Here is a 26,492-nt window from a genome sequence, read left to right on the forward strand (position 1 = left end):
ATGAAATATTACTCCTTCTCGCCACTAGGATTCCCGGTCTTTATCTTGTGGATCGCGCGCAAAAAAAGAAACGCTCGATCTTTTATTCATCGCTCGAAACTGTTTTTATTCCAGCAATAAATTTGCCTATCCCGTGCTTAGGCGATTCCTCGCATCCGCGTCTGATCGGAGCAGTTGCTCGATCGCTTTTAAATGTAGACACCCAGACCGAAGTTGCACGTTCGTTCCATCGCCTCTCCGTCTAAATTTACTCGCGGCAATTATGCACACGGATTGCAACCGGTTCCGACTTTGCTTATTACACTCCATTGACTGCCTCGCGGAATCTCGTGATCGTTATTAGCCCCCGTTTACCGATTTCCATCGCGAGAATCGCCCTGGATCATCCAAGGCGTTTCCTATGGATCGCGTACCCTCTTATCAGTCGTTGTTGGCCTGCTATTATTCTCGCACGGTTCACAATGCAATCTACGGTGAATCGCATTTTTCTTTCATGCGTGCTCTTCGTTTCGTTGTTGTTTTGTCAAATCCATACTGTTTCGTGGGCTTTAACTAATTGCTTTAACTACTTCCCGTTCCTCTAAAAAATTGGCTGTCCTATTTAATTTTGATTACTTCTCGAACGAATCCCTAAAGTTTCCTCAAACCCGAGTCACTCTCGGCGAATAACTGTTCACCCTAGGATAAGGAATGCTGCGAACGAACGATCCTAGGTTTCGCTATCTACGCAACACAGATCCGAATATTCCCAAGTATCGCGAGCTGAATCCAACGAACACAAAGGGCTCGTTACGACGGCGATGATCGTTTACGTCTCGGCGCGGCGCAGTTATTAAAAGCCGCGATAGCGCGTAGTGTAATAAGGATCGCGCGGGTCAGGCAGAGAGAACACTGCCAGTCGGGGATGGTGATTATGATATTAAACGTAGATGCGGGACGATAAGCGATAATAAGCGGCCTGTTGACGGCGCGAAAGGGTCGCGGGGTATATGTAATGTATGTATCTACGAAATATAATAATAGGTAACGGGTTGATGTATTAATTGGCTGCGGTGTAATAAGCCGGTCACGCCCGATCCGTTGCCGCGACCGTTTCGCTATCCAAGAAATTCGATAATAGGAATGGGCTTGTAGAGAGGCAGGGAAGTCTTGTGATGAAAAGTTCGAGTCTCTCACGGCCCGCGCCGCGTGTGTTGCAGGGATTTCGTAATAAAATCGCGACTATAATTTGCTGGGGCGATGCTCGCCGCTCTATCGGCCCGCGTTCATCGCGTTACGATCGTGTCAGATGGGTTCAAACGCTTTCAAAGACTGTCTGCATTGTGCCGATCGATCCTTATCGAGATTCGCGGGCCGCTCGAGTGGCCGACGACTATTTCACGCTGCGATTTACGCGACAGGAGGCAAACCTTTCCCATCCTGACCACGATTCGCTGAGAACTAACCACTCGCTGGCGTAACAATGTTACAATGTTAGTTAGAGGCAATACACCAAATATATTAATGAAACACGAATATCCAGAAATCTGAAAATACATGAAATAACTAAACACCACGCGACCCAACAATAGAACGTCGATCTCTAAATCCAGGATCTATCTTAAAACTGGATTATTGACGAAACTTTTACCGAGGACTGTACCCGGTGTAAATGTGTGTCGCGTTGTCCACGCGTTAAATGACAATCAACCGCGAAGCATTGAGCAATGGAGCGTCGACATGGGACAGCGGATATTTTAGGATGCCCGGTGCATTATTATATTTCTTCTGCGGATAACAAATCATATTCACTGGAGATTACGTCAATATTGCCAGTACCGATTTGAACGCAGCGTATTTAGAAACACTTGGATTAATAATTAATAATGTGATGTATAATGTTCTCGTTAGTCCGTGTTTAAATGAGGTCGATGGGAACCGTTCGTGGTCCTCGCGTTACGGTTGTTACTTTCCTTCGAAGGAAGGTCGAAGATTTTGAAGCTTCGAAGCTTCGATACTTCGAAACTTCGTACACCTCGAAGTTCCCTTCGTTCCTTCGAATCCTCGAAGAATCGAAGCTTCGGAAAAGTAACAGCACTAGTCGCCTCGTGGCCGATTGTCTTCGAATTGGCCGATTGGTTCGCGTTGTCTCCGGGATCACACGCTCGATGCCGGCTAAAACGTATCACGTAGCGACCGGCGTGTACGTGTCGGCCACTTACTTGGCTTGTACGCGATCAACGTCCCTGCAATTACTCCCTCGTGGCGATTTAACGTATCATTAGCGCGAGTTACGTGAGCAAACACGCTCGAGAGGCTGCGAACGCTTCGCCGCGCCGCGCCGCGCCGTCCCGTTACCTCGCCCGCGGTCGAGGGTGAGCTTTTATTTTTAATATCGGCTAAACGACCGACCAAATTGCCGACAAACTTTCTACGCCATTGTTCCGACCATGCTAGGGAGAGCTCTATTCCGAATGGGAGCGTTGCGACACCGATCGCGAGCATAGAGTTTCTCGAAACGCGCCGCGCCGCGTGCCGTACAGGTTTTGCACTACGAATTCGTCATTTTCATCTTCGAAAGTGTTATTTTTTTGTCGAACCTTCTTATGAGATGTACTCTGCGCAGGTAAACACTCCTTTCTCCTCTTTAACCGGTTTAATAGGATTGAGTGGGCGAAGGTGTTCCCTACGTCTTTGTGGAAATTTAATTATTGTAATAACTAGACTGGGATTCCCCGTGCAAATGCTCCGGTATAAAGTCAGGTTACATAAAAAGTTTAATAAAGCCCAACACAGATTTAATATCCTTCATTTCGCGGAATTGTTCGTCGGGCTGGTGAGCTTCTCCTAATCCCCTTTTTCAGAAGGCAAATCTGCATTAACACTGTCCTAATGAATAGTAAACTATCTACTGTTGTCTATAATAAGGAAAATTACAAATAATAGAATCTCCAGAATGAATTAAATCCAGGAAACGAGTTCCACGAGAACACCGAAAACAATGTCGAGATGGATTTCGATAGGGGTTCGAACGATGAAGAAAATCAGGATGATGGTCGGCCACAGGGGCCGTTGTACTCGAAAAATTAATCACCGTTCAGAGGAAGGAAAGTCAGCGAGACCCGTTGTGAATAATTTCCTCGTTTGTAACGCATCCATTAATAATTTCGCGTAGAAAGGTTGACGCGATCGGCTCTGCTCCTCGTATAGTAAATCATCTGTCCATCGTGCGTCTAGAAAGACAGTCGAATTTGTCACGAACCCCTGTCGAATCGGACATCGACAGGAGAGAAATTGGGAATTCCCCATTACCAAATTGCCAAGCGCCGCGCCGCGCCGCGGCCGCACACAAGGAAGAAAGTGTGAAACTTTCGATCGACGCATCTACGGATCATCGTCGATCCTCTCCGAGTTCGTAGATCCACGGCGGACCTGAATCAATATTTCAATATGCATGGGGAAACTCGAATGACGGAGTTCGTTATCGTAATCGATGGGGAATCGAATGAGTGGAAACGCAATCCATGGGAAATCGGCCCTTGAACGCTGTCGTGCGCGATCGCTCGCCCCGGGCAACGTAGAAAGCTGGGATTAGGGTACCTATTACGATATTCGATGGATTACGTCTGCCTGGTCGTCGACTTCCGCACTCGAATTCGCCTACACCCAGACAAACGCGAAAGCTGTTCCGAGAGAAAAAGATTCGTCGAAAATGGTTTGCCAGCAAGTAATTGTAATTAGCAATTCGGTATAACGAACTATCCAACGATTACGTCTAACGCATTAATCGTCGATAACGAGGGTGATATAACAGCCGCAATAGAATCGGAACTGGAACGTAGACCGTCTGACCAGTGACTACCTCATTCTACTGCCGAATTGCACGCCAAGCGATGCACCTGTGTTCTACATTCTATGGAATGCAACTGGGTCACGGCTTCATTCCTTCGTTTCTCGTACAGGTTAATAATTGATGCCGCTTGATAGAATAATTAAGATTTAAAGAATATTCCCCGCGACAGATTATATTGTAGTGACCCGATCCGCTGCTACACCATTATTTCGGTCTTCGTCGGCGCGGCGAAGCAACGTCGTCGTCGTTTCGATAACTCGATAAACTTCTTAATAATATCGCGCTTAATCAAGTCATCGGGGAACATCGGACGGCTGCGAGTACGAAATTATCTCGCGCACCGTATCGCTGCCATCAGCCGCATCGCCTTCTATTCTAAAGTTACACGACTACCGGTGATCTGATTAAACACATTAGTCATTAACGCGTTTGCCACGATACCGTCGCAGTTACCAATTTCGTAATTTCTTCTTCACCTCGTCTCTCTCGGATCGACTCGCTCCGCAAACTTTTCTTGAACCAAATAGAACCAAATAAGTCGGTACAGTTCCGCGAAGGTGTCTTATTTGGTTCATCGAAGAAAAATTGGCAAGCCGCGAGAGGTGGTTCGATCGTTGGAAAAGGACGGAGATTTCGTGCGTGAAAATCGGTTGAACCGTAAACGCGAGTGTAGGACTACGGGCCGGTCCGGGCCGATTCCGTGTCTGTCCGCTTTCTACGCGGCCTTATTATCATATTTCTCCTTAAACCGGCATGCGAGCGGCGCGAGTCGAACACGTTGTCGTTACACGGTCGCGCAAACAGGCGTCAGCGATTTCAATTACGGTGCCGGAGCGGCCGGCAGTCTCGGTTTCCACGGGGAGAACTCGAGAAACAGAAAGAGACAGAGGGACAGCCGTTAGAAAACAGCGTCGGAAAAACCGGATCCCTTAATCGATCTTTGATCGCTTAATCGAGCGAGCCGATGCTACCGACTTGCGACATCCGACAAGCAGAAACAGACGTGCCCGCGAACCAAACCGATCGGATCGGATCGAGAAAGGCCTCGCGCCGCGCCGCACGTTGCCGACGAGCTCTCTTCCTTCGATCGAAACTTTTTGCCGATCGAGGATCGATCCCATCCCATTCCATCGCGTCGCCATACCTGGCGATCGCTTATTTTTCCTCGTTAGATGACCGCGAATGGCAACCGACGATCTCGTCTCTCGTCTCCTCCTCTTCGTATTCCCCTCGGATTACCCTAAAACCTGAAATCGTCCGCGTTCGACTCAACCTCAGAGAATCGAACAGTTCCCGTGCAACGTAGTTCAATTAATACTACATCTGCAGCCAGTGTTAAGCGTGTAACGATCGGGTAATTATTTGTTTTTTCACCAGCGGGAATGATGAGACGGTAGATTCAAATTGTCTTTTTCATGACTCGGTTGATACGATAATTGCAGGATGTCGAGACTTGGACGCTAATAACATTGCCAGGAGTCCTTTAATCGGCGGTCTACACGGTTTTAATAACATTACGGTTTTTATTACATTGTAGCCTGCTAATGTGTGCACTTGTTGCTTGGTAGTCCTGCGAAGGAAAGTTGAACATTTAATTGTAACAATCACGTAAAATAGCGAATGGTGGCTCAAGAGCAGTTTCGACCATCCGAATCGGCTGGGCTCTTTCCAATAAATTACAGTAATTTAGATAGTCTCATTAATAGAAGGAAGTCTATATGATTCCGAAAGGAATTCGGCGCAGTGCTCAACCATTTATTAAATGGAACGTCGACCGTCCAGTTAACGTGGTAGCAATTCCACGTGCAGTAACTGTCCCGCACAGTAAAAAACACGGACATGTGAAAACCGATTGGAAAACGGCGAAGCAAGTTTTTACGCGAGAGCCCGCTCGATTTAAATACGTTTATCGATCGTTCACAGAAAGAGCAAACTCTTCTTCTCACAGACAATTAGCGGCGGATCCACGGAGGAGTTATCTATAGTTCATCACGGAAAAGTGTTCGTGCCTATGCACGTGTTTATTCAGGGGAACGAATCTCTAAATAAAAACGCGATGCGAAGCTGCTGTTACGCGAGCAGAACTAATTTTGAAGAGTAGACAAAAAATTGTGTTAACTCAGCTTTGGGGAGAAACATTGATCGTTGCTTCACTGGTGCCATGCCGGTAGAAAGGTGTCGTCGAAGGATCAGGCCGTTGCAGTCAGGTTGTCGCCGGGTATTAATTAATCGCTCGACGCCTGGACGTCGATCATTAGCGACAGGATATTTTTAATCGGTCGGGTACACAGAGACGCTTGGGATTAAACGTTCGTCAGGCATCGGGTCGTCGGTGGATTTACGACGTAGCCGTGGCATGGCGTGGAGAAGATCGCGGCCGGCGATATCCGCGAACGTTTCCCACGAAGTTCTCCTCTCGTCCAGGTCGGGGGCTCTCTCGGGCTTGGTGTTGCGCACCGTAGCGCATAGCGCGGCAAATAAACCGCGCGCTGCGCTGTGCCGCGAAGAAACCTGTCCGACAGAGTTTCTTTTTGATTGAACACACACGCTTTAGCCTAAGTGACCCTATTAGTCGGCGGTTATCTTCCTCGTGACGGGCCGCGTAGACTGCGGCGACCCCGGTAAATCCTTTCTCTTCGACGTGTCGACCGGTTGCAGGCCTCTCCGACTCTGGCTGGCTAGCTCGCTCGCTCGCGCGAGTAAAAGCCTATACATAGCTGCCAAGCACGTCCTGCAACTCGCGCGCGCGTAACATTCGCGCGTGTCCTCCCGTCCGCTGATTTTACACGCCGACGCGCGACGACGCGAAGATTGAGGGTTCGCCGGTCGTGCCGTGCCACAGACGATCCTCTTCGTTAAGGGTCGAGAACGTTACGTCGCTCGCTTTGCTCGCTTGCTTGCTTGCTTGCTTGCTTGCTTCTGCACAGACAATCATCCTCTCCTCTTGCTCACCTGTGCCAGGCATCAAACCGCTGTTTTCGGAGGAGGTTCTACGTGATGCAATCGGACGGTCGTTAACACCTTACCTGTCCCATGAGCTTCGTGCGCCTCGTTCCAGCCGAACGCCGCACACAGTCACGTATTTCGCGAGCAATTTGCTGCCAACCGAGATAGACACGTGTTTATTCTTTCTCGCGCGGCGCTTGTTGTTCCTGCGAACCGCAGGTGCAAATGGAAATAGATAGTCGTGGATCTTCGTCGTTTAACCCTTGCATATTTCCCTCGTCAGGGAAATCAGTTAGAAATAAAAATGTAGTTTTTCTTTCTCAATCGCGTTTCGTATTTCGCCTGTTCATTTTTAATGCTACGATCACATCATTAATTCCTGCACCATCGCGTTTCTACCAAGAATTATTGGACATGTACCGTCACGATTCGTGACACGGTGTACGCTATTTTTAGGAAACGAGACTGTGAAAGAATGTTTCATACTGTAACCGCGAAACAAGAAAGTGGTAGTAAATCACACCAGTACTACGTGAAAGAGTATTTAAAAACCTGATCAGCCAGCCAGATTGTCTTCAGCGAATGATTTGTTCAACTCTGGGAAAACCCAGAACGTTAGCCAACAGAGTCAGAAATACAAGGGAAAGACGCTAACATGTTTTCATCTCCAAGTGATCTCTCTAATTCTGTAAATTTCTCTCTCTCTCTCTCTCTCTCTCTCTCTCTCTCTCTCTCTCTCTCTCTCTCTCGTGTTTCCAACAGAAACTGTTAACAATTATGCGATAAATCCCGGGAAGCAGTTGAAGCGCCTTTAAAAATCGCATTAGAAAATCGATTTCCAATTCCGACGAATTTATCAGTGTTCCCTTGTCTGGCGAGCGATCACCGATCACTCGGATCACTAATTTCCGCGAGTTACGATGGCAGAAACGTGGTTGGATAGTGATAGGAAAAAGAGCTTGGAAGTTGGAGAATTGTTCGGCGAAGGAGACGCGAGCCGATGATCCGCGATTACGGCCTTTCACGGCGTTGATCGAGCCGATAGGGATCTAGCCGTGTGGTTTTTCAAGCAGACGACTCGTCTCCGGAGTCTCGTGGATCCGTCCCGTCCCCTTGATGACGATCTGTAGCCGACGCGTTTGTGTGTGTGCTCGAGACAAGACGAGACATCGTCGTCGTACAGTTTACTCGCCGCGAACCTACAGGTTCGGGTAATTGATGGCGAGACTCGCGCTCCGGAACTTTTGCCGATCGCCGCGGCGCGATAAATCGTCGCGCGTGCCGGCAGCGGCGCGTAAACCGACTCGTTTTTCTGCTATTGTTTACGCGGAGACGTTGCATAAATTACCGGTGCGCCGCTTCCACACGGCACTTACGTAAATCCGCGATCCTGATAATTCTGCGTTCGAACCAGCCGTCTCGATCTCGTCCGCGATCATCCAACTTTCCGCGGAGCCCTCGAATTTTCAGGAAACAAATCAATCGGGAGGCAGAAAAGAATGACGACGATAGTTGTTCGGGTTTCAGTAATTATTTCGGCAAATATTCCGCGTGCCGTGCTCGTCCGCAGAACATTCGATTCATACGACAATGACCCATTGACGGCACGTGTCCGCTTCCTGGTTCGTAATACTACTGTGCGTACTATGATCTTCATTCAGTTCCACACACAGCATACTATTAGCTTGTTATTAGTGGCAGCTTCCACTTCGAGGCGTAATATCCCCGGAACGAATTGGCATACTGACGCGGTACAAAACGCATATTAAAGAGCGACGTCTAAGCTACTTTACACCTCTGTCGTAAGCAGATTCGACGAACACCAGTACAGTAAACAAAATGAAACGACGCATCGGAGTGCCGCGTGACGAGCGTAACACAATTCTATTTCTTGCTCCTTCCAACGTTCTCAAATCTTCCGATGTTTTATTTAGTGTATACCAGCGAACTAATTATATTCCCCGTGAATAATTCTAGGCTGCGGGCAATATTTAAATCGGGACAGGATTAATTGCATGTTTTCACGTCCGAGAAAGCATGACACGATGCTTCGTGTCTCCCGAGGCCCGAATTCGTTGTTGCTTCAATTTTTAATCCTGCACAACGCTTCCAATTGAGTTCTATAAAAAAAAAAGTACAATTGCATCTCGTTTCCACGGAAACTTCTCTTCTCCCTATCGACTGGTAGGATCAATTTACTAGATCTCGTTGGTCGGACGAGGATTTTTCGAAGCTGTGACGCACGCCAGCTTGTTTTACACCGATAGATACATTTTTTAGGCTACGGATCCGAAAAGGCCGCGGATAACGAGCCTCGATCCCTCCTCCTTCTTCAAATAAGCGCAACTAGCACACGAATCCGGAGAAGAAGATCGGGTTTGATTGGGCTCGGAGATAGCGTAAAAGTCTCCCGGAGCCTGTACTCCATAAATATTTCTCGCGTCTAGGCTGAAGCTGAAGGGTCAATTTGACGCGACCGCCTCGTAAACATTAATTGGCACCGAGCGACGAGCTTCCTTCGTGGCTTGCCGAGACGACGACGATTAGAAACCCACGCTCGCAGGATCCTGCTCCTCTCTCTCTCCCTCTCTCTCTCTCTCTCTCTCTCTCTCTCCCTCTCTCTCTCTCTCTCTCTCTCTCTCTCTCTCTCTCTCTCTCCTCTCTATTGAAATTCGTTCCTGCATCGATTTCGATGAAAGTCGTTCCTAGTCCCCTCTGTACGTACATCATCACCGGTGGTATCTTCGCGACGAGAGTGAGAGGAGACGAGCAACCGGTACCGTACGACGGGGAATGGAGACACGATCTCACAGAAACGCAAGCACGCGCGCACGCACACGGTGAGATCGAGTGATCAGAGAACGACAAAATTCGAGTCGAGAAACACCCGCTTGCCGACGAAAATCACCGCGAATCTATTAATCGTTTAATCATCGATAAATTCGTTGTCCCGAAGAACAAGCGACGAAGAACGTGAGCATTTATCAAAATGAAAAAGTCCTCGTTTAATCGTTAATGGTTTGTCTCGGCGGAGAAGGCGATGTATCATTTTCGGTAACGTTTTCTCAAGGCTGCGACCGGTGATGTACCATTTCTTAAAATCCTCCGGTGTAATCTTTAATGCAACGGTCCGCCCCGAAGGACTCGATGATGTGCCATTATCAGCTGAAACGTCAGTTTAACCACCAAGGCTATATTTTATGCTGAAGGGGAACACATTTCGCTCGACGCGTTAAAGGACCCATTTATTTCGTCGAGCTGTTACTTAATTATTCATCGCGAAACAGTGTTGCATCCGCAGTAGGTGCTTATAATTTATAATTGTAGTCGACGAACCGCGGACACAAGCTATTACATTTTCTTTTATTCGTTATGCAAATCACGCGGAGCGTACATACATACATATACCGCCGGAGAAGGCTTTCGAGAGACGAAATCGCGTGCGTACGCACGTGGACACCCCGTTTAATCGAAAACGAACGAAGAACCGTGGTCGTCCTTGAGTCGAGCAACGTTCGAGAAGCCGCCGTCTCGAAAACGTCTCGTCCAGCATCTGCCGTCGAACGATACGTTTAATGTGTGGAAACAGCCTGGTTAATGTGGCAATCGTAAATTGTAATCCGTTTTATGCCGGTTTCTCAAGAATCGGTGCATATCGCACGTGTGTCGCAATCGCGCGTCACAGGTGCACAATCTTTTCACCGAAAAGAAAAAAAAACCAACATCGACTCCCGGTCTCGTATAACGCAACCACTCGATGACAACGCTGGAACACGGGACAATAAAAAGAATAATACACAAAGTAAACAATAAGCGCATATCATCGACAACACCGACAAAACAAGAATATGTATCACCGCTTTTTACATTCGAATAAAACCAGTCGTACGCGCACACAGCACGCGCGATTGCTCTTCTATGATACTTATATCAGATCGTATCGAACAATGACAATGAACAACTGGGTCGATAGATCGTTATCGAAAAGGTCGACTCTTCAAGGATGAATTTTTTACGCAGTCTGAGGTAAATTCAGTGTCTGTTTAATTACTTTATAGAATGCATAAGTAACCGGTAATTAAAATAAAGTATAAGGATGGGACTAATTAAAAACGCGTGTTCAGCGCGATCAACAACGTCGAGAGAAAAGGGTAAACACTGTTACGAACGTGTTTACAGAATGACCACAGCACAATAATCCTATTACTAAACCAAAATCAAATGGAACATGTGTTATCTGAAACGTGACAACGCGAGCCTATACCTACAATAGACAAGTGATCGAAGAGACTCCGATAGGAAAATACCTTGGCGCGTTTTCGCTTGTTCGCGGCTCGCGGTCGGCCACAATGCGGCCGCGGGATGACGCGCTTGAAGTATTAAAAAAAAGAAGAAGAAAAAAAAACAGAAAAAGCATAAGCGAGACGAGAAGAAATTGCCGTGCGAAGCGGTCGGATCACTTTCCGCTTGATCGGACGAGGAGAGGAGACGATCGCGACGAGAAAGAGAGAGAGAGAGTGGAAGATGATCGCCGGGAGAAAGAGAGAGGAGGTCGTGTTACGAGATGATCCTCGCGCGTGTTTCGTGCACCGATCTCGCATCCTGCAAAACTCTGCGGTGGACAGTTATGCAAGAGGCCGCGTTTGGCGCGTCCGCTCGGGCAGGTTCGACCGGTCTTAATTGCGATCGGGACAGGCCGGAGTGCTTCGAAACTAGTTTCGGGCCTAGGAACGGGCCCCGCGAACGTGCACCGATCGCACACAGGTCCCCTCTTTCATCTGGAGCCACGCCGACGAATATTAATAAACTATTTCTCTATCGGCACGTGTCTGTCCGGCTACCGAGTATCGTAGTCCGCGAGTCACGCCAATGCATATACCGGTCTGCATACTCGGTTCCCCGATGAAAAACTGGTCCATTTGCCCACCTAAAGAGGCTTGCAGACCACGGTGCGCTCTACCGAAACAATTTAGTGTTAATTCGATCGATCCCGCCCGGTTCCGCGAACGTTAATTCCTAATGAGAATGTTGCATGCGTCGCAGACCGGAGAAAGGAGCTGACCAGCTCGATACCGACGAAAGAACCGCGGCTTGTTACCTGTGTCTCTCTGTCCAAGTCCAATTCAACGTGCTCGATACCATTCTTTCGATCTCCCGGCGTTCGAGAATCCAACAGATTCGATCGAACGGCTCTATTGCAAACAAGATCCTCTCGCGGAAGTTACGACAGCGTTAATTACGCCTTCGATCGTTAATTTGGTTGCGAGGCGAATTCCAAGGGATTGTATGGTTTCACGCGTAGTTGCGGAACGGCGCGGCGCAGCAGAGAATTTATGGTCGGGGCAGGAAATCGAGAAAATTATCCATTGGCCCCGGTGAGCTCGACGCCTGACAAGAGATACGCCTGGCGATGCTCGGCCGGCTTCTCCTCTCCTTCTCTCTCTCTTTCTCTCTCTCTCTCTCTCTCTCTCTCTCTCTCTCTATCTTCATTCCTCCGCGAAGGGAACCAGAGGATCGATATATGCGAGCTTGGAACACGCATGCGAAGATCGGGATGTGGGTGGAGCCGTTTCGTACGGCCATTTTGCGTCACTCGCCATTCGAGGGACCGAGGATCTCGAAGTTTCCCAATTTGCGATTCGTGTGTCACTCGTTTGTTCATTCGTGTTTCCCGTTAACAACCTCTGTGTACGATTGTCCTGCAATTTTTGGAGGAGCACGAATCAGGGATGGAACGTTTAAATAGCAAAAGACATTTAAAATGGTGGTAAAATCCAATGACATCCGGGAATCTCGTTCAACTTTATATCTACTTCACAATCCGAAGATCTGTGCTCGGATACTACTTGCTGCCTTACAGCTCGTCCGGCGAGTTTTCTATTTGCTTATTCTTTCATCGAAGGCATGCAGCATGGTTGCGCGAAGTGTCGTAGAAAAAGCTGTCTCTCGCCGAAATGCGAGAATTAACCGGTCGATTAATATGCTGTTGAATTACGTTGCTTGGATCGCCGATCGGTGTTTATTCTTCGCGGGACGGGCGTTCAGACTCCCTCGTAAAATTCAGCGGCCTGCAATTACGGGGCCCGGTATTCTTTTCTATCTTGAATGATTTATGCACGCCTCGCCTCTTTCTCTCTCTTGATCATCTCTCATGATGCTCTCTCGTTTCACGGATCATCGATAATTTACAACCCGGCCCGTCCAAATCTCCGCGAACCTATCGGAACTTATTCGACGCCTTCGAGCCTGTACTTTCCCCTGGGATCTACTGGGTGTTCGAACGAAGATTCGCTAGGCTCTTCACAACATTGCACGCATCGCGATTCGCATGATTCGCAAGATTCCTGCGTGCCACGAGGCTCGAGGCGTCCGCGACCATGAACGGTCTCTCGTATCGGCGTGGCGACACGATGCTTGCACGGGACTTTCTCCTGTCCATGCGATTAGCCATCCGGGATATCCAAAAGTCATTAAACCCCGTGAGAACCGGCATTTTTATCATCCGACGACGCGGGATCGCCTGCAGTTTCGACTAGCCTGGCATCGAAGTCGCCCGAAGGCCGTCGCTTTCTCTTCAAAACCGTGAATTGATCGCAGAATCCGCGCGAACATCTTCTCTTACGTCTTACAGTGTCTTCATATTTTCTTCCGCGTTCAGTCTAAAGCTATATCCACACCGGATTAATCGATGTTGGACTTTTAGGCCGGCTACACACATTCGTGTTTCTAACGTGCGGCGACTGATATGCGATAATACGTATACTGACTTTTGCTTTTGCCGGTGCAAATGAGCAGCGCCCAATTGAAATTAATTAAAATAACATCTTATATAGAATACATTGGGTAGAAAATTGCGTTTGTTTATCGTCACTGCTAAAAATCGGACATTCCGTGTGCAACGACCTAATATTTCAGACCGCAATTCCGGTACCGTATATTAGAGAAACAGATGCGTGTAGCGGCCGTTAGAACACATTAGCACGGCGAGGTCGACACAGGATGGGTCGAAAGAAAAGTTTGCAAAGTCGAGATCGATTGATCGTCGGACGGTCCTTTGCTGTGGGTCGCGCGAGGACGAGGCAGAAGTGCTCGTCGGAATCAAGGATTTGTGAAAGTGGCAACGGGGACCAGGAAAGCCGTCTGAAACAAATTGTCCAGATACCCTGGAAAGATTAGATACGTTCCAGGTGGATTGACCTCTCCCGATAAAAGATTCCTCTGCTCGCGCGCGGCAATAAGAATACAAAAGCGAGTTTAGCTCTCGCGAGGCGGCTCTCGCGCGGTCCGGGTTAGAGTGCGGCTTACGGTGTCGATGGAGGTGAAAGAAGAGGTTCGACGTCGGCTAGGCGAGGGAGGAGAGATAGAACTGTTGGCTGAAGAAAGACGAGAGGAGGATACGGAGAGTCGCTTGCGACACGCAGGCTCGAGCAGCCAGGCTGATAGGTAGGTAGGTAGGTAGGTATATCGCCCCCTGACCCCGAAGAACTACCGTGAGACCGGCTTAGCTCCGGTCGGAGCACTCTCCTTTGCTCTCTCTCTCTCTCTCTCTACCTCTCTATCTCTCTCTCTCTCCCTCTCTTTCACTTCGCCTCTCTTCCGAGCTCCCTTCTCTCTTTCTTTCTCTCGGTGCGCCGCGTATGCACACGTAAGTACGTGTGTGCATCCAGGCGCCGTGGAATAAAGAAGTGGGAAGGGTACGGTGGCGTGACACCACGACCAACCAGCAGAAAAGAGAGGAGAGAAGGGAACGACACGACGAAGGATGTTGTGACTCGTGGGTGCAGCTGCAATGCGGCCCCGGCTGCATTCAGTGGCGCGCACAGGACGATCCGATGCTCTCCTGGGCTCTCCGATGGCACGCCAGGATTATCCAAAGCCAGGAGCGAGACACATACGGCTCCGAAGAATTTCGTAACCGATGCAACACCGTCGCTATCCGCAATCTACCGATTGCTATACGCGCGCGGAACTAATCAACCGGCAAAAAATGACTAATAAGAAACATTGGAACCAACAGCTTAAAAAATATCCTTCCAGACACAGGACAAGACCGAATAAAATCTTCCCTGAACGGGAATGGAAGATCGATGGTGCAGGGATTGCAGGTTGTCCGTTATGCTAACTTCATGCGCGTCCGAGAAACACGGAGTACAAGCGAAAGGGATCGGGTTCGATGAAGGAGGATACGGTAATTCGATCCTGTTGAAGATTGTCAGAAGTTATCCACCGAAGATCTACCGAAGATCGAGCCGCGATTACGTGGATGAATGAAGAGTTTTTGAAGCGAGAACCCCTAATTACGGTGTCGTCGATCTCTCACTAAATCCAACGAAGGAGAAAGCTGCGCGGCTTGTACACACGTCGCGTCGGACCAGTTTTAGACCGTTACCTGGAAACTTTCAAATTAATTTATGTACAAATCGAGAGGAACATCGGTCCCATGATTCACTTACGATTCCAGATGACGCGACGCGGAAAACGCGTAACGCCAGCCTGTTACAGGTTTAACGGGATGAAACGTCCGCGATGATTAACTGATCGACGATCGTTGCTCCTGCCTCGCCGCGCCGCGCCGCGCCGCTGCGCTAATCCTACAAACTAGTTTGCATTAACGTCTTCTTTTCCAATCGAATTACGCACAGGTGTTGCACTCGAAATCACGCGGCCGAACAAGCTTCTCGATTTTATAGTGTGCGTTCCCTGCTGTACGCGGACGATCTTTTATAGTCTTGTTTGCTGTCACCTTTGGTCCGACTATTTATATCGTAAAAATTTCCGAACGCAGCGCAGTTGTGCATTCGATTTTCAGGTCTCGAAAGGTCAGATTGGGAACACGGAAAACAAAGCCACTGAAAAGTTCGAACGCGTACCCGATACTCTCAGCGCCCACATTCAGAAACTCTGCTTAAAACTGTCTATTTTTGCTCGGAAGCTCCATTTTTAGATGAGTCGAAGGGTAGTAGAAGTTTAGCAGGTGAATACCCCCATGGTCTCTTTACAATGTATAATAGCATAGCTATTTCTCGGATATTAATCGAAGTATTAACTGGAATTTTATGGTGATGCAGCAGGTCCTAAGAAGTGGTGGGGTCCAAGCGGAAAGTCGAGGAGGAAAGTTGGCGAATACTCGCTTCTCCTCTCTGCAATGTGGCACAGAGTTTCTTAGCCGTTGGTCGAAATTTTAATTCGAATTGTTTCATCTCGCAATTTATGCTGTCCTGCCGGAAAAGCGGTTTGGGACAGAGTCAGGGCAGCGGGTTCTGAAAAGTGTGATCCAAGAGGAAAGCCGAGGACGATCGGGGACGGGGGGGACTGCCTTTACTTAGCAGTGAAAGGGTTAATTACGATCGTCCAGCCGGAGAGGCGTCTGACTCGTGTGGGCGAACCGAGTGCGAGCTTGAATCGAAGATATCTCGGTGCGCGATTATGTGTCGTATGACTCCGGGACACGATCAGGTCCTACTTTCTCTCGTGCACACGCACGCGCACCCGCTGCGCCGCGCCGCGTCCTGGCCTGCCTAACGCTGCTAGGCGAGGTGTGCCTGCATAAGAGACGAGTCCGAATCGATCGGCACTGATGACGAGCGAAATGGAGATATTTCATTAAACCTGCCGCTAAATGCCCCACTATTTTTATCTAAATTATTCTCCGCTTCGAAGACGTCAGCCGCTCTAGCCACTGTGACGCTCTCTCACACCTTCGTACATACATCCGCCATTTCCACGAGGTTGCGAAAACATTTTCTATTTTGAAGAGATCCTCTCCAAAAGTAATTTTCTTAGAGGAATGATTATTTTAGAGTATATAAAGACATCGAGAATAATGTTCGCATTGATTGCAAGACACGGGAGAAAAATTTCTTTCTTCTTTTAATTATCTGATTAAGCTGAAGCCAATACACCGATGTATTTAAATCTTTTTAGTATGTCCACTGCTTTAAAAATTGCGCTTACCCATTTTTGTAATAAATGCATAAAATTCGCATTCTAATTGTTAGAATGATTAAAATTCGAGATAAAGTCTACTGGATTAAGACTTCGCAAACCTATCTAATAACTTACCGTAAAATCTTTACAGTCTCGTAATAATCGTAAAATATAGAAGCCGAAGTCCGTCACTTTGGCGGATGCGGTTCCATCGTAAAATTTTCGCGAAAAATTGTTTCGTTTCGCGTTGACTTTAACGACAGTGCGGTCGTTGTCAGGAAGCTGTTGACAGACCGCGCCCAGGATCGACGTCCGCGTTACAGCCGGAGAAAACTTGTACAGTTGCTGTACAAGTGTAAACATATCGGGGATTCTCCCGTTGCGAAATCGGACGCAGGAATTCCGTGGATTCGAGCGGATTGCGACAGACGGTTGTCGTCGACGATATCGCGAGAAAGTATCTCCGTACCATCTTCGGTTTCGCTTATCAGTGACTGATGGACGGGACGATGCTATCGAACGATACCCACCAAAGCGGTTCTTCGGGAATCTCTTGAAGAAATCGCGTAACAGTTGTCCGAGCCACGAAACAAGAATTTTTTCCGGCACGACGACCCACTTTCGGTGCTTCTATTCCCTCGAGGAAAGAACACAGGTGACGTCAGAGACGCGCACCATAATTAGGATTGAAATTCCAATAAATTATCCGACTAATTACGACGAGCGCGAGCGTTTATGTTCGAGCCGCGATAATTGATATCCTTCATGAATTATGCAATTGGCGGGTGTCTCTTTGACGGCTTTTCACAGGGGAAAAATACTTCGGAGATAGATGTTCGTATTTATACATAGATTAATTTTCTTCGACGACGTCATCGTCGCGCCCTCCGGCTGACGTGGAAACACGTTTCTGACCTGTTCGATGAATCGGATTAGTTGGGGAAGAATCGGGGAAGAGTTCTACACATACATATAACTGGAAACGCAGAGAAGATTTCGGTCGCTTAGGATTTTTGCTGTCCTGTTTTTCGTGTTGCTACTTTCGTCTTGATATACGTATACGCTACTGTGCAAAAGAAAGGAGCACCCAGTATAATTATAATAAGATATAATGACAATAAATATCTTTACGTAGAAATTGTATCGTGCAATGATTGATTTATTGCATTTAAAGTATTAGATAATCCGCAATAATACATAATATTGTGTTTTCAGAACTATTGAATTAAACGGCGGAATCCTTTTTCAAAAGTTACTGTGCTCTTATTTGATTTTTTACGCTTTTCTATTAAATATGGCCGGGTGCTTCTTTCTGTTGCACAGTAGTGTAACAAAGTTATTCTCTGTTCGAGGTCTAATCTTTACTAGTCTAATTGTAAGTCGAATAAAATCGGCAAAATAAAAATGGTCCATACCTGCATCCACATAGCAGAAACGCGGCACCAAGGGAGCACAACAACTATACGGACCCGTTCGATCGGATCGTGCCCGAGCCCACACTGTCATCAATCCCGAGCAAGATCCTGGGGCCTGTTGCCCCGACCCCGACCCGTTATCTCCTTTGCGGAGAGTATCGTGCACGCATGCCGGATGCCGCGCCGGAGGCGTCGCGCGCGTCGCCCAGCGGAAGGGTCTGCGCGGGGAAAGGGTTCGGCGTGGTTAATTCATGAGAGAGTAAATCGCTTTGGAAGAGCTCGTTGCAGCGTGGCGTGGCGCGGCGTGGCGCGCTTGTTGCGGCGCGGCGTGGCTGCACGCTGCACGTGGTGGCACGTGGAGAGGCGTGGTTCGTGGGAGGGCCGTGTACACCGGTGTAATCCACTTGGCACACGCTGTTCGGCTAGCCCTACTCTTTCCCGCTCCGTTCGCTACCCTACCCGAGAGCTGCCTCTGCCTTTACCCTGCCTACGGTGCTCTCGGGGCTATCGTTTCTAGAGTTAATCGGGTCCTTCCGTGCACGTGTGCGAGACCCGCTCTCAGGTGCATACGGTGTCTCTTTCATTTATACCTGCAAGCCTGCAGCACACCGCGGCACGGTTGTCTTTCATTTGTGCAGCGCACAAGCGCTCCCGTAGGTGGGAGATCGGTAACCAAGAGCGGATTCGCCGATCACCGCTGTCTGATAGGGCTCTCATTGTTTTGGAGCAAGCTATCTTAATTGGCAACGGCCACCTTACTCGCCGACAGGTTACACAGCCGGGGAAAAATCCGAAAGGTTAGAGGTGGGAGAGAGTGGGCCCCGTTTTTCTCCGACCGATTTATTCTACGACGACAGCTTTTTTTTCTCGCGAAGATCGTTGTCTCTATCCTAGACCAGTTGTGTGTTCTACGTTTGTCTGGTGCTCGACCCCTCCAGCTCTCGATAATTCGCCGTATCGGTATGGCTATTGTGTCGAATCGCGCTCCACCCCTCCGCGCCCCGTATTAATCGCGTCGAGAGTTGAATAGATGATTTTTACCATCAGGTAAACGCTGGGTGGTCCGATGCGAAATTAAATCGAGAGAACCCGTGAACTTCCTCTCCGACTATCTAGGATTTTGATCGTTGCGCTCCGGGTGATGCGGCGGACATCTGTTTACTTGTATCGAGTTACCGGGGGTCTTTGGGATCATTCATAATTGAAAAGTCGCCAGATTCGTAGATTAAATCTCTCGGCGAAAATAGGGTTAGTTCAGTTTCGAGAATCGGCTACCGCGTTATAAATGGTATTCAATTTCTCCAACATAGCGATAATTCAGTCTCAGAAGTGTTGACAGCTAAGACATTCGATAATTGCTTCCCAAGAATTTCAACAGTGTCGAAAAAGATGTCAATCCGTTTACCGAACAATTCTGGCGTCCGAAATACTAAATTTCTAACCACCGGGTGACTTTGATTCCTTTTTATAGCTCCGCGGCGCGACGCGGCGAGGCGACGACCATCGCGCGTCAATAAAAGCAAGAATCGCGCTCGTTGCCGACACAGTGATCCCCCGGGCGTTAGGGATAATATCGCGTAATAATAATCGAGGGGGTATGGCGGTTGTCGGTGTAGGGCTAGCGCTTTAAATGCCAATGATTTCATGTCTCCCCGGGGTGTCGGAGCATCCCCTATATATGAGGAACCGTCGACGCGAAGGACCTCAGTCGGCGTCGAGGATTCGGGGTACCGATAAGTCGACCCTAGTCAATTCGAGGAGTCGAACTGCAACAGCTCCGGAGACAGGAATTTCGAACCGGTGAAAGTGGTTTCCGAATTCCATCGGCTGCCAGGCCACCGTTGGCCTGGTGGTCCGAATTTAGTCGATCCTCGTTAAGATCATTCGCGCCAGTTCCTCTTCCACGCGATCTCACGCCCGGAATCCGACGCAGACATGATCACCATGGACACCGGTCACTCTCAGTATCGCAGATATTGTATGTCCTCGGAGGAAAAAATACATATTCCTCCTCTGTTTCTTCCGGACGTCAACGTTCGAAACGTTTCTCGCTGTTGTCCGCGAGAGCCCGTTTCACACGATCGCGGACGCATTCAGAACAATTCCGACGCTTGTCAGAAAAGTTTCCATTCTAAGCGTGTTGTCCCCGCCGCGCCGGGAACAATGAACGTCGTCTTCGTTGTGACGGTAACTTTGCAGACAGACCGGTTTCATTATTAATAATCCATCCTCGGCTATTTCAAATATCGGCACTGACAAGTCGTCAGCCATTGAACGCTATCGATCAACGATAGACGACCGGCCCATGAATCGTAATCAACGCTCTCCGATGGCTGGCAATTTTTCACTTTACACAATTATTTAGCTCCTTTAAATATCATCTCTGCAAGGAGCACAACCGTTTCCATAATAACGCGACGAATAACATCGCGGTGCTGCTAAATATATGTTCGATTCTATATTCAATTCGTGAGTTTGATCTGTTCATTAAAGAATTCATTCGGTGTGGCAAGGTGTTCGTTCAACGATCAACTGCTTTGAAATCGTTTATCGAGAAGCAGCTGATTCTAGCAATTCCATCGCTGTACATTCACAGTCACAGTCATCTTAGATTGGCAGATTTTTGGTGTTGCTACATGGTGATGTATTCTGTTGCAGGGCAGCTACATTCGCCGAACGGCGACAGCGACAACAGCAACGGTAGCCAGCGTGCGGTTGCTGTTACGAGGAACGACGTAGACCAGCAGCAACAGCCGCATCGCCAGCGGCCGCAAAGGCCCCTGACAGCTACCGTTCCAGTTCTCGCTTGCACGAATCACTCTTCTCCGACCACCACAACCACCGCCTTCACGTCAAGTATGCTTCTTCTGCAGACACAGGTCAGTTGATCATCCTCCCACCTTCATGCGCTTCCATCAACCTCTTCTACCAAATCGTAGACGGCGGAACTATTTTAGACGGATACGATTTCCTGGAGCCTCCGTTTCCGACGATCTATCTGGTAGACCGGAAAGAAATGAAGCTAGACAGAGATTAGTTCCTCGAAGCTACCAATATCAGTTTGAATCTGCCAGTGCACCTTTTCTACTCACTGTCGGTATCGGTTCGATGTTTTAGTTTGTTTACGCGGACAATTTCCGCTCGATATCCTTAGAAAACCGATTACCCCGGCGCGGCGTTTACCCAACGGAATTCGCAGCGTCTGGCCTGGTCGAGCCGGTAATTATCGAATCCCGTATTTAGAGGCGCGCGCGCGCGATACTTTCACTATTTCAGTATCTTATCCGCACTTCGCGAACTCCGCGAGTCTAGCCCGACCTGTAACAAGATCTGCCCTCCTACGTCCCGGCGTTCTCGATCGTCATCTGCATTCGCTTATCGTGCACCATCTGCATTCCTGCCCACGTACCCGGATCCCGAGTGTCGTCCTACCTGTTTCTATCCCCTCCCTTGGCGTTCCCCTATTTTCCCACTTGTTTTCGAATCGTGCCTGATCGTCGCCGCGCCGTGGCTAATTAACGATTTGCACTCGAAGCTATTTGGATTCTTGAATTCGAACATTTTATAAGACACAAAGATACTTAGCAACTTGTTTTCGATTGTATTTGGTTGTCTCAAAAGTTTCTTTCGCAATGCGTACATTGAATATTGTTGTATCGCGCAAGTATGTATTGGGATATCTGAAAAGTCCGTTTCCAGTCCGGTTTATTACCAGGTAATGAAAAGTTAATAAACAGATGAGATCACGTTGTTTGTATATGTATACTTGTGTGTTGTAACGATATTAAAAGTGCGCATTGCGAAAGAAACTTTTCGGACAACCTAATAGTACAGTAATTTATAGCAGTGTGCCTTAGAGGGGACAGCCCAGGGCAAAGGGTTAAACAGCTGGTCGAAGGAAATTAGCGGTTCCCTTCGCTAGGTGTGGTAATTGCTTAGAGGAAGCTCTCGAAGGGAGGTGAAGGAAAAGGGAGGCGGTTTAGAGACCGTGGAGAGACCATGGAAGGCTGGAGCTTCGATCGTTGGTCCCCGAGGGAGCGATGAACGAAATGTCAGCCCAGCAGCGGAACCAACCTGGCAAATTGAATATCCAACCCCATCCTTCTTTCCTCCTGACGACGACGTTCTCCCGTTGTTATTCCTGTTTTTCCTTCGCGCTTCCTCCTTGTTCTTCTTTTCTTCAGGATCGGCGGCTTTGTTTTTCACCGTCGATGTTTCCCCGGAATCGTGTGTGACTCGTTCGATGTCCTCCTTCATTCCCATCGATCCTTTTAATCGCGTTATCTCCCACTGAACCGAATAATCTCTGTGCGAAATGTCAGTCGGGTATTCATAGGACGGGCTTCACGACCGGTATTATTTATAACAATTCTCCGGGACCGTCGATGTCAGTGCTCGAGGTTGGCCGTTTCGCAGAGACTTGTGCGAAAATCGCTAACGATCGCGGTTCAATCTCACTCTCCCTAGCTAATTAATAGCATGCATAAACATCAACTACTATAGTACAATTTTCGACGAGATCCGAACGGAAAGTCTGATTCTATGAATCGATGGGCCAGCGTTTTTAAACGCTGTTAAACGAAGTTACTTAGTATGCCCGACAAACGGATCAGGTACATAGTAAGAATTCCAGCGATTCCATTGAAGAAAAAGCGGAAGATGTGTTAGGTGCGCGTATGAGTAGGGATTCGAGTGCTCGTTCGCGACGCGCGACTCAACGTTTCACGAGCGACGCGACGCGACGCGACGTTCCACTGTTCCCCGGCCAGTTGAATTATAGGCAACACGCGATACGCGCTCGCTTCGCCAATCCTCTCCGACGGCCTCACTGCGCACCTCAACTGTACATCGATGTCTCGACCATCGCACCGGCTGCAATTGCAGGCGAACAATGTGTACCGCCTTGCAGTCGAGCACTCCGATTTGCCGCTCGCACGGCTCTGGGGCTGTCCGACTTTCAACGCGGACTTATTAAAGTGATTAGTTTACCTACTGTTGAGTCACACTCGTGGTTTCCAGTGACTACAGTTGAACTTTGGTTTCGGTAGAGAGGATACAGCGAACGGTCACATCTTCTTGTTCGATTGTTATTCGAGGTGGACGAGCTTTTAGTTTCAATTCGAACGTTTGCCGTGTTTATTAATACACATCGCGAGTGCATCAAATATCTTGGATTAGAGTGCTGATTCTAACCTGACAGAGGAAATTTACCCGTCTGCCCGCAGAGTCCTTTCGGATGTAGTACTCTGGCGGATCTGTTAAGCGCGTCGTACACTGACCCATCGGACGCGGGTAGCCTTCCCGAAGAGCTGGACCCGTTTCCAGAGCTGCAGCTCGGTAATCCTCAAGGAGTGCCATCAGCAGACGAATCAGCGCAGCCTCAGCCACCGGTGCACCATCAGCAACCGCCGCAGCCGCCTCAAACCGCGGCGCCGCTTCCAGAAGATGTCCAGGCGGACTCGCTTAGGTACCGATGGTATTTTGAGACTTGACATTTGCTTTCGGCCCTCTGGCACATTTAACCGTGGATAACTACTTTTGCCAAAATATTCTTCTTGTCAATGAGTTAACCCTTTTGCTGCCAGCGGGCCTGTTTACCAGTGTACATGCGAAAACAATCATGGCCTGATTCCTACATGGAAAACGTCGAATCGGCCCTGGCAGTTTTTGCATGTCCCAGCTATTTGGCAGCGAAAGGGTTAATCCGAACCCATTTCACGCAGCTCTACGCCCCTGCCGAGCTTCCAAGAGACTTACACGGCCCCACGATACACCAGACAAGAGCTTCAGGTCCTCGGCATAAAGATGGACGACGAGTGCTATGACAGTCCGGTATACCCCTGCGCCACCGGTCACTACCCCACCGAGTTTTCGGCGACAATCCCCTACCACGACCATCAGCAGCAAGCCCAGCAACCCGCCGCGGTCCACCATCACCATCATCATCATCCCCATCAACCGCAACAGCCGCCGCCTCCCCAACAGCAACACCATCACCATCATCAAGGCTATTTCGCTACAGAAACCGCACCCACACCGACAACTGCTGTCCCATCACCGGCGAACCATCGACAGGACTCGCCGTATGGGGCTGCTGTCAGCGTACCCATGGTGTATGGACCTCCTCCAGCCATCACTGGAGGAGCCACCCCCGTTCCTCCCACAGAACTGTGCCCAAACGTTGACAACGTCGTCGTCGGCACTTCCCGGTCAAGGAGGGCGTCGCTACCCACGCAGAGGCTAGAGTCCACGAGGTAATGACGGACACTTGATCATCACATTGCAACCCCCATGGATACTTTTTGGGGTTTGTAGAGTTTTAGTGGCTGTCCTTCGGGATTACTCGCCGGTTCGGAATTTTCATTAATAATAATCCGATTGATCGTTGACTGGACACGTGGCATTCAAACTTTTCTGCACGACGACTCTTTCTCAGAGTACTAGAACTATCAGAGTATTGAATAATGGAAAAATGAGCAATATATATACTGATCTTTTATCATGTACATAATTAATTACATGTATAGACCTGATGTCGTCGATATATCGACGTTCGAACTCTCAAAGGGTTGATAGAACCCTGTCATCTTTAAACGTTTGTTAAAGAGAATATGTATTGTATACCGTGTTCCCTCTTATTTCTCTAATTCGAGAGTACAGATGATATGTTCAGACTCAACTTATTTTTCATTTAAAAAGTATTCTTTATCCGGGGTGTACGTAAATGTATTACATACATACATATAGCGATCCACGAGACCGATCAATGGTTAAAACACCTCCTTTCGTGATCGTTGAAATTAGTCTAACCAAGGGGTGACGAGAGATGGATGTAAAGTTTCAGCGACTCCGCGATTATTTGTTAGCCATGATGGTCGTGATTAGCGATTTGTTTACAAGATTATCCCGGGATTAAATTACTCGCGTACCGAGAACTGATTAATAGCATTGACACGAATTACAAGGTTCACACCTTGTACTATATATCGTATTGTGGCTTCTAGTTTTTCGCGCGTGTCGCACTTGGACGAGATTAATCGATTCTTACGTCAAGCATGGTATCGGTTTCCGCGAATGTGCAATTTAATTAGATACGCGCCGTTGTTTTGCAATTCATTTCGCCGTAATTTGTCGCGATACGTTTTTCTCCCGTGTTTGTGTATCTTCACTGGTAAATAATTGCTGAACCCCTGCGAGTTGATCATCGAAAGGTTAAATTGCATCTGGAAGAGACAGCGTCTATTACTCCGAAAACATTCTCCCAACTGGAATTTTACGTCACGGTTTGCGCCACAGAGTGTCAATAAATTCTCTCTATCGATCGATTCTGTCAGCAGCACGGATTGCCAACGAATTCTCTTTTATTTGACAGTAGCAGCAGCACAGAGTCGCCGAAAGCGCGTGGCGGAAGCGGATCCGGAAGTTCCGTGAGTTCTCTCTCGCCCGGAAGCGGAACCAGCAACGAGAGAGCACCGCCAAGTCCCAGTCAATTGTGTGCTGTCTGTGGTGACACGGCAGCGTGTCAGCACTATGGTGTGCGCACCTGTGAAGGCTGCAAGGGATTCTTCAAGAGGACCGTGCAGAAAGGCTCGAAGTACGTCTGCTTGGCGGAGAAAGCCTGTCCCGTTGACAAACGCCGGCGGAACCGCTGTCAATTCTGCCGCTACCAGAAGTGCTTGAAGGTTGGCATGGTGAAGGAGGTAAGTTCACACCTTTCGCGCGCATCCTTTTACCATCCACCCGAATCTTCTAATTTGATCAGATTCATCGAAACCGTTAGAAACTATTAGATCGTTGTATATGAAATGTCTTCGATTTTAGATAGAATACATTCGATAGAAAATTGCGTTTGCTTAATGTCACTGCTAAAAATCGGACATTTCACATGGTCAAGCCTAATATGAGAAATGATTTCCGCAAGTCCGGAAGGAAAACTGAAGAAGTGTGTGTTCGTCAGGTGGTCAGGACGGACTCGCTGAAGGGTCGGCGGGGTAGATTACCCTCGAAGCCGAAATCTCCTCAGGAATCTCCTCCTAGTTCTCCGGTGTCGTTGATCAAGGCTCTCCTGCGGGCGCATTCGGACACTATGCCGGCCAGTTTAGACTACTCTCAGTACCGGATTCTGAGCCCGGACGATCCACCGATCGACGACGCGGAGAAGACGCAACACTTCTACAATCTCCTCACCCCGTCCATCGACGTGATCCGAAACTTCGCCGACAAGATACCGGGCTTCACGGATCTGTTGCGAGAGGACCAGGTACCTAATTCAATCTACCGAAATACGCTTTTAGCAATTTTTCCATTGTCTCTTATTAAGTAACGACCGAGAGCCGGGCATTATCCGTCGGGGGAGCTCTTTCGTTAAAGAA

General features: G+C 48.4%; 1 protein-coding gene across 8 annotated transcripts in view; it reads left to right on the plus strand.

The window, feature by feature from the left end:
* The window catches only part of Hr38 (Hormone receptor-like in 38), a 54,419-nt gene that overhangs the window by 20,035 nt on the left and 7,892 nt on the right, over nt 1–26,492 (plus strand). For 4 of the 8 annotated variants that reach the window (XM_076429363.1, XM_076429366.1, XM_076429369.1 and 1 more), the window contains exons 2-6: nt 20,779–20,999; nt 23,346–23,596; nt 23,844–24,374; nt 25,493–25,820; nt 26,078–26,380. In XM_076429363.1, the coding sequence (XP_076285478.1) occupies nt 20,779–20,999; nt 23,346–23,596; nt 23,844–24,374; nt 25,493–25,820; nt 26,078–26,380 (1,634 nt within the window). Of the gene's footprint in view, nt 1–13,693; nt 14,230–20,778; nt 21,000–23,345; nt 23,597–23,843; nt 24,375–25,492; nt 25,821–26,077; nt 26,381–26,492 lie in introns of those variants that run through there. The other 4 variants (XM_076429371.1, XM_076429368.1, XM_076429364.1 and 1 more) reach the window with 4 other exon arrangements.

The sequence above is a fragment of the Lasioglossum baleicum genome, chromosome 8, assembly GCF_051020765.1.
Source record: "Lasioglossum baleicum chromosome 8, iyLasBale1, whole genome shotgun sequence".
NCBI lineage: Eukaryota > Metazoa > Arthropoda > Insecta > Hymenoptera > Halictidae > Lasioglossum > Lasioglossum baleicum.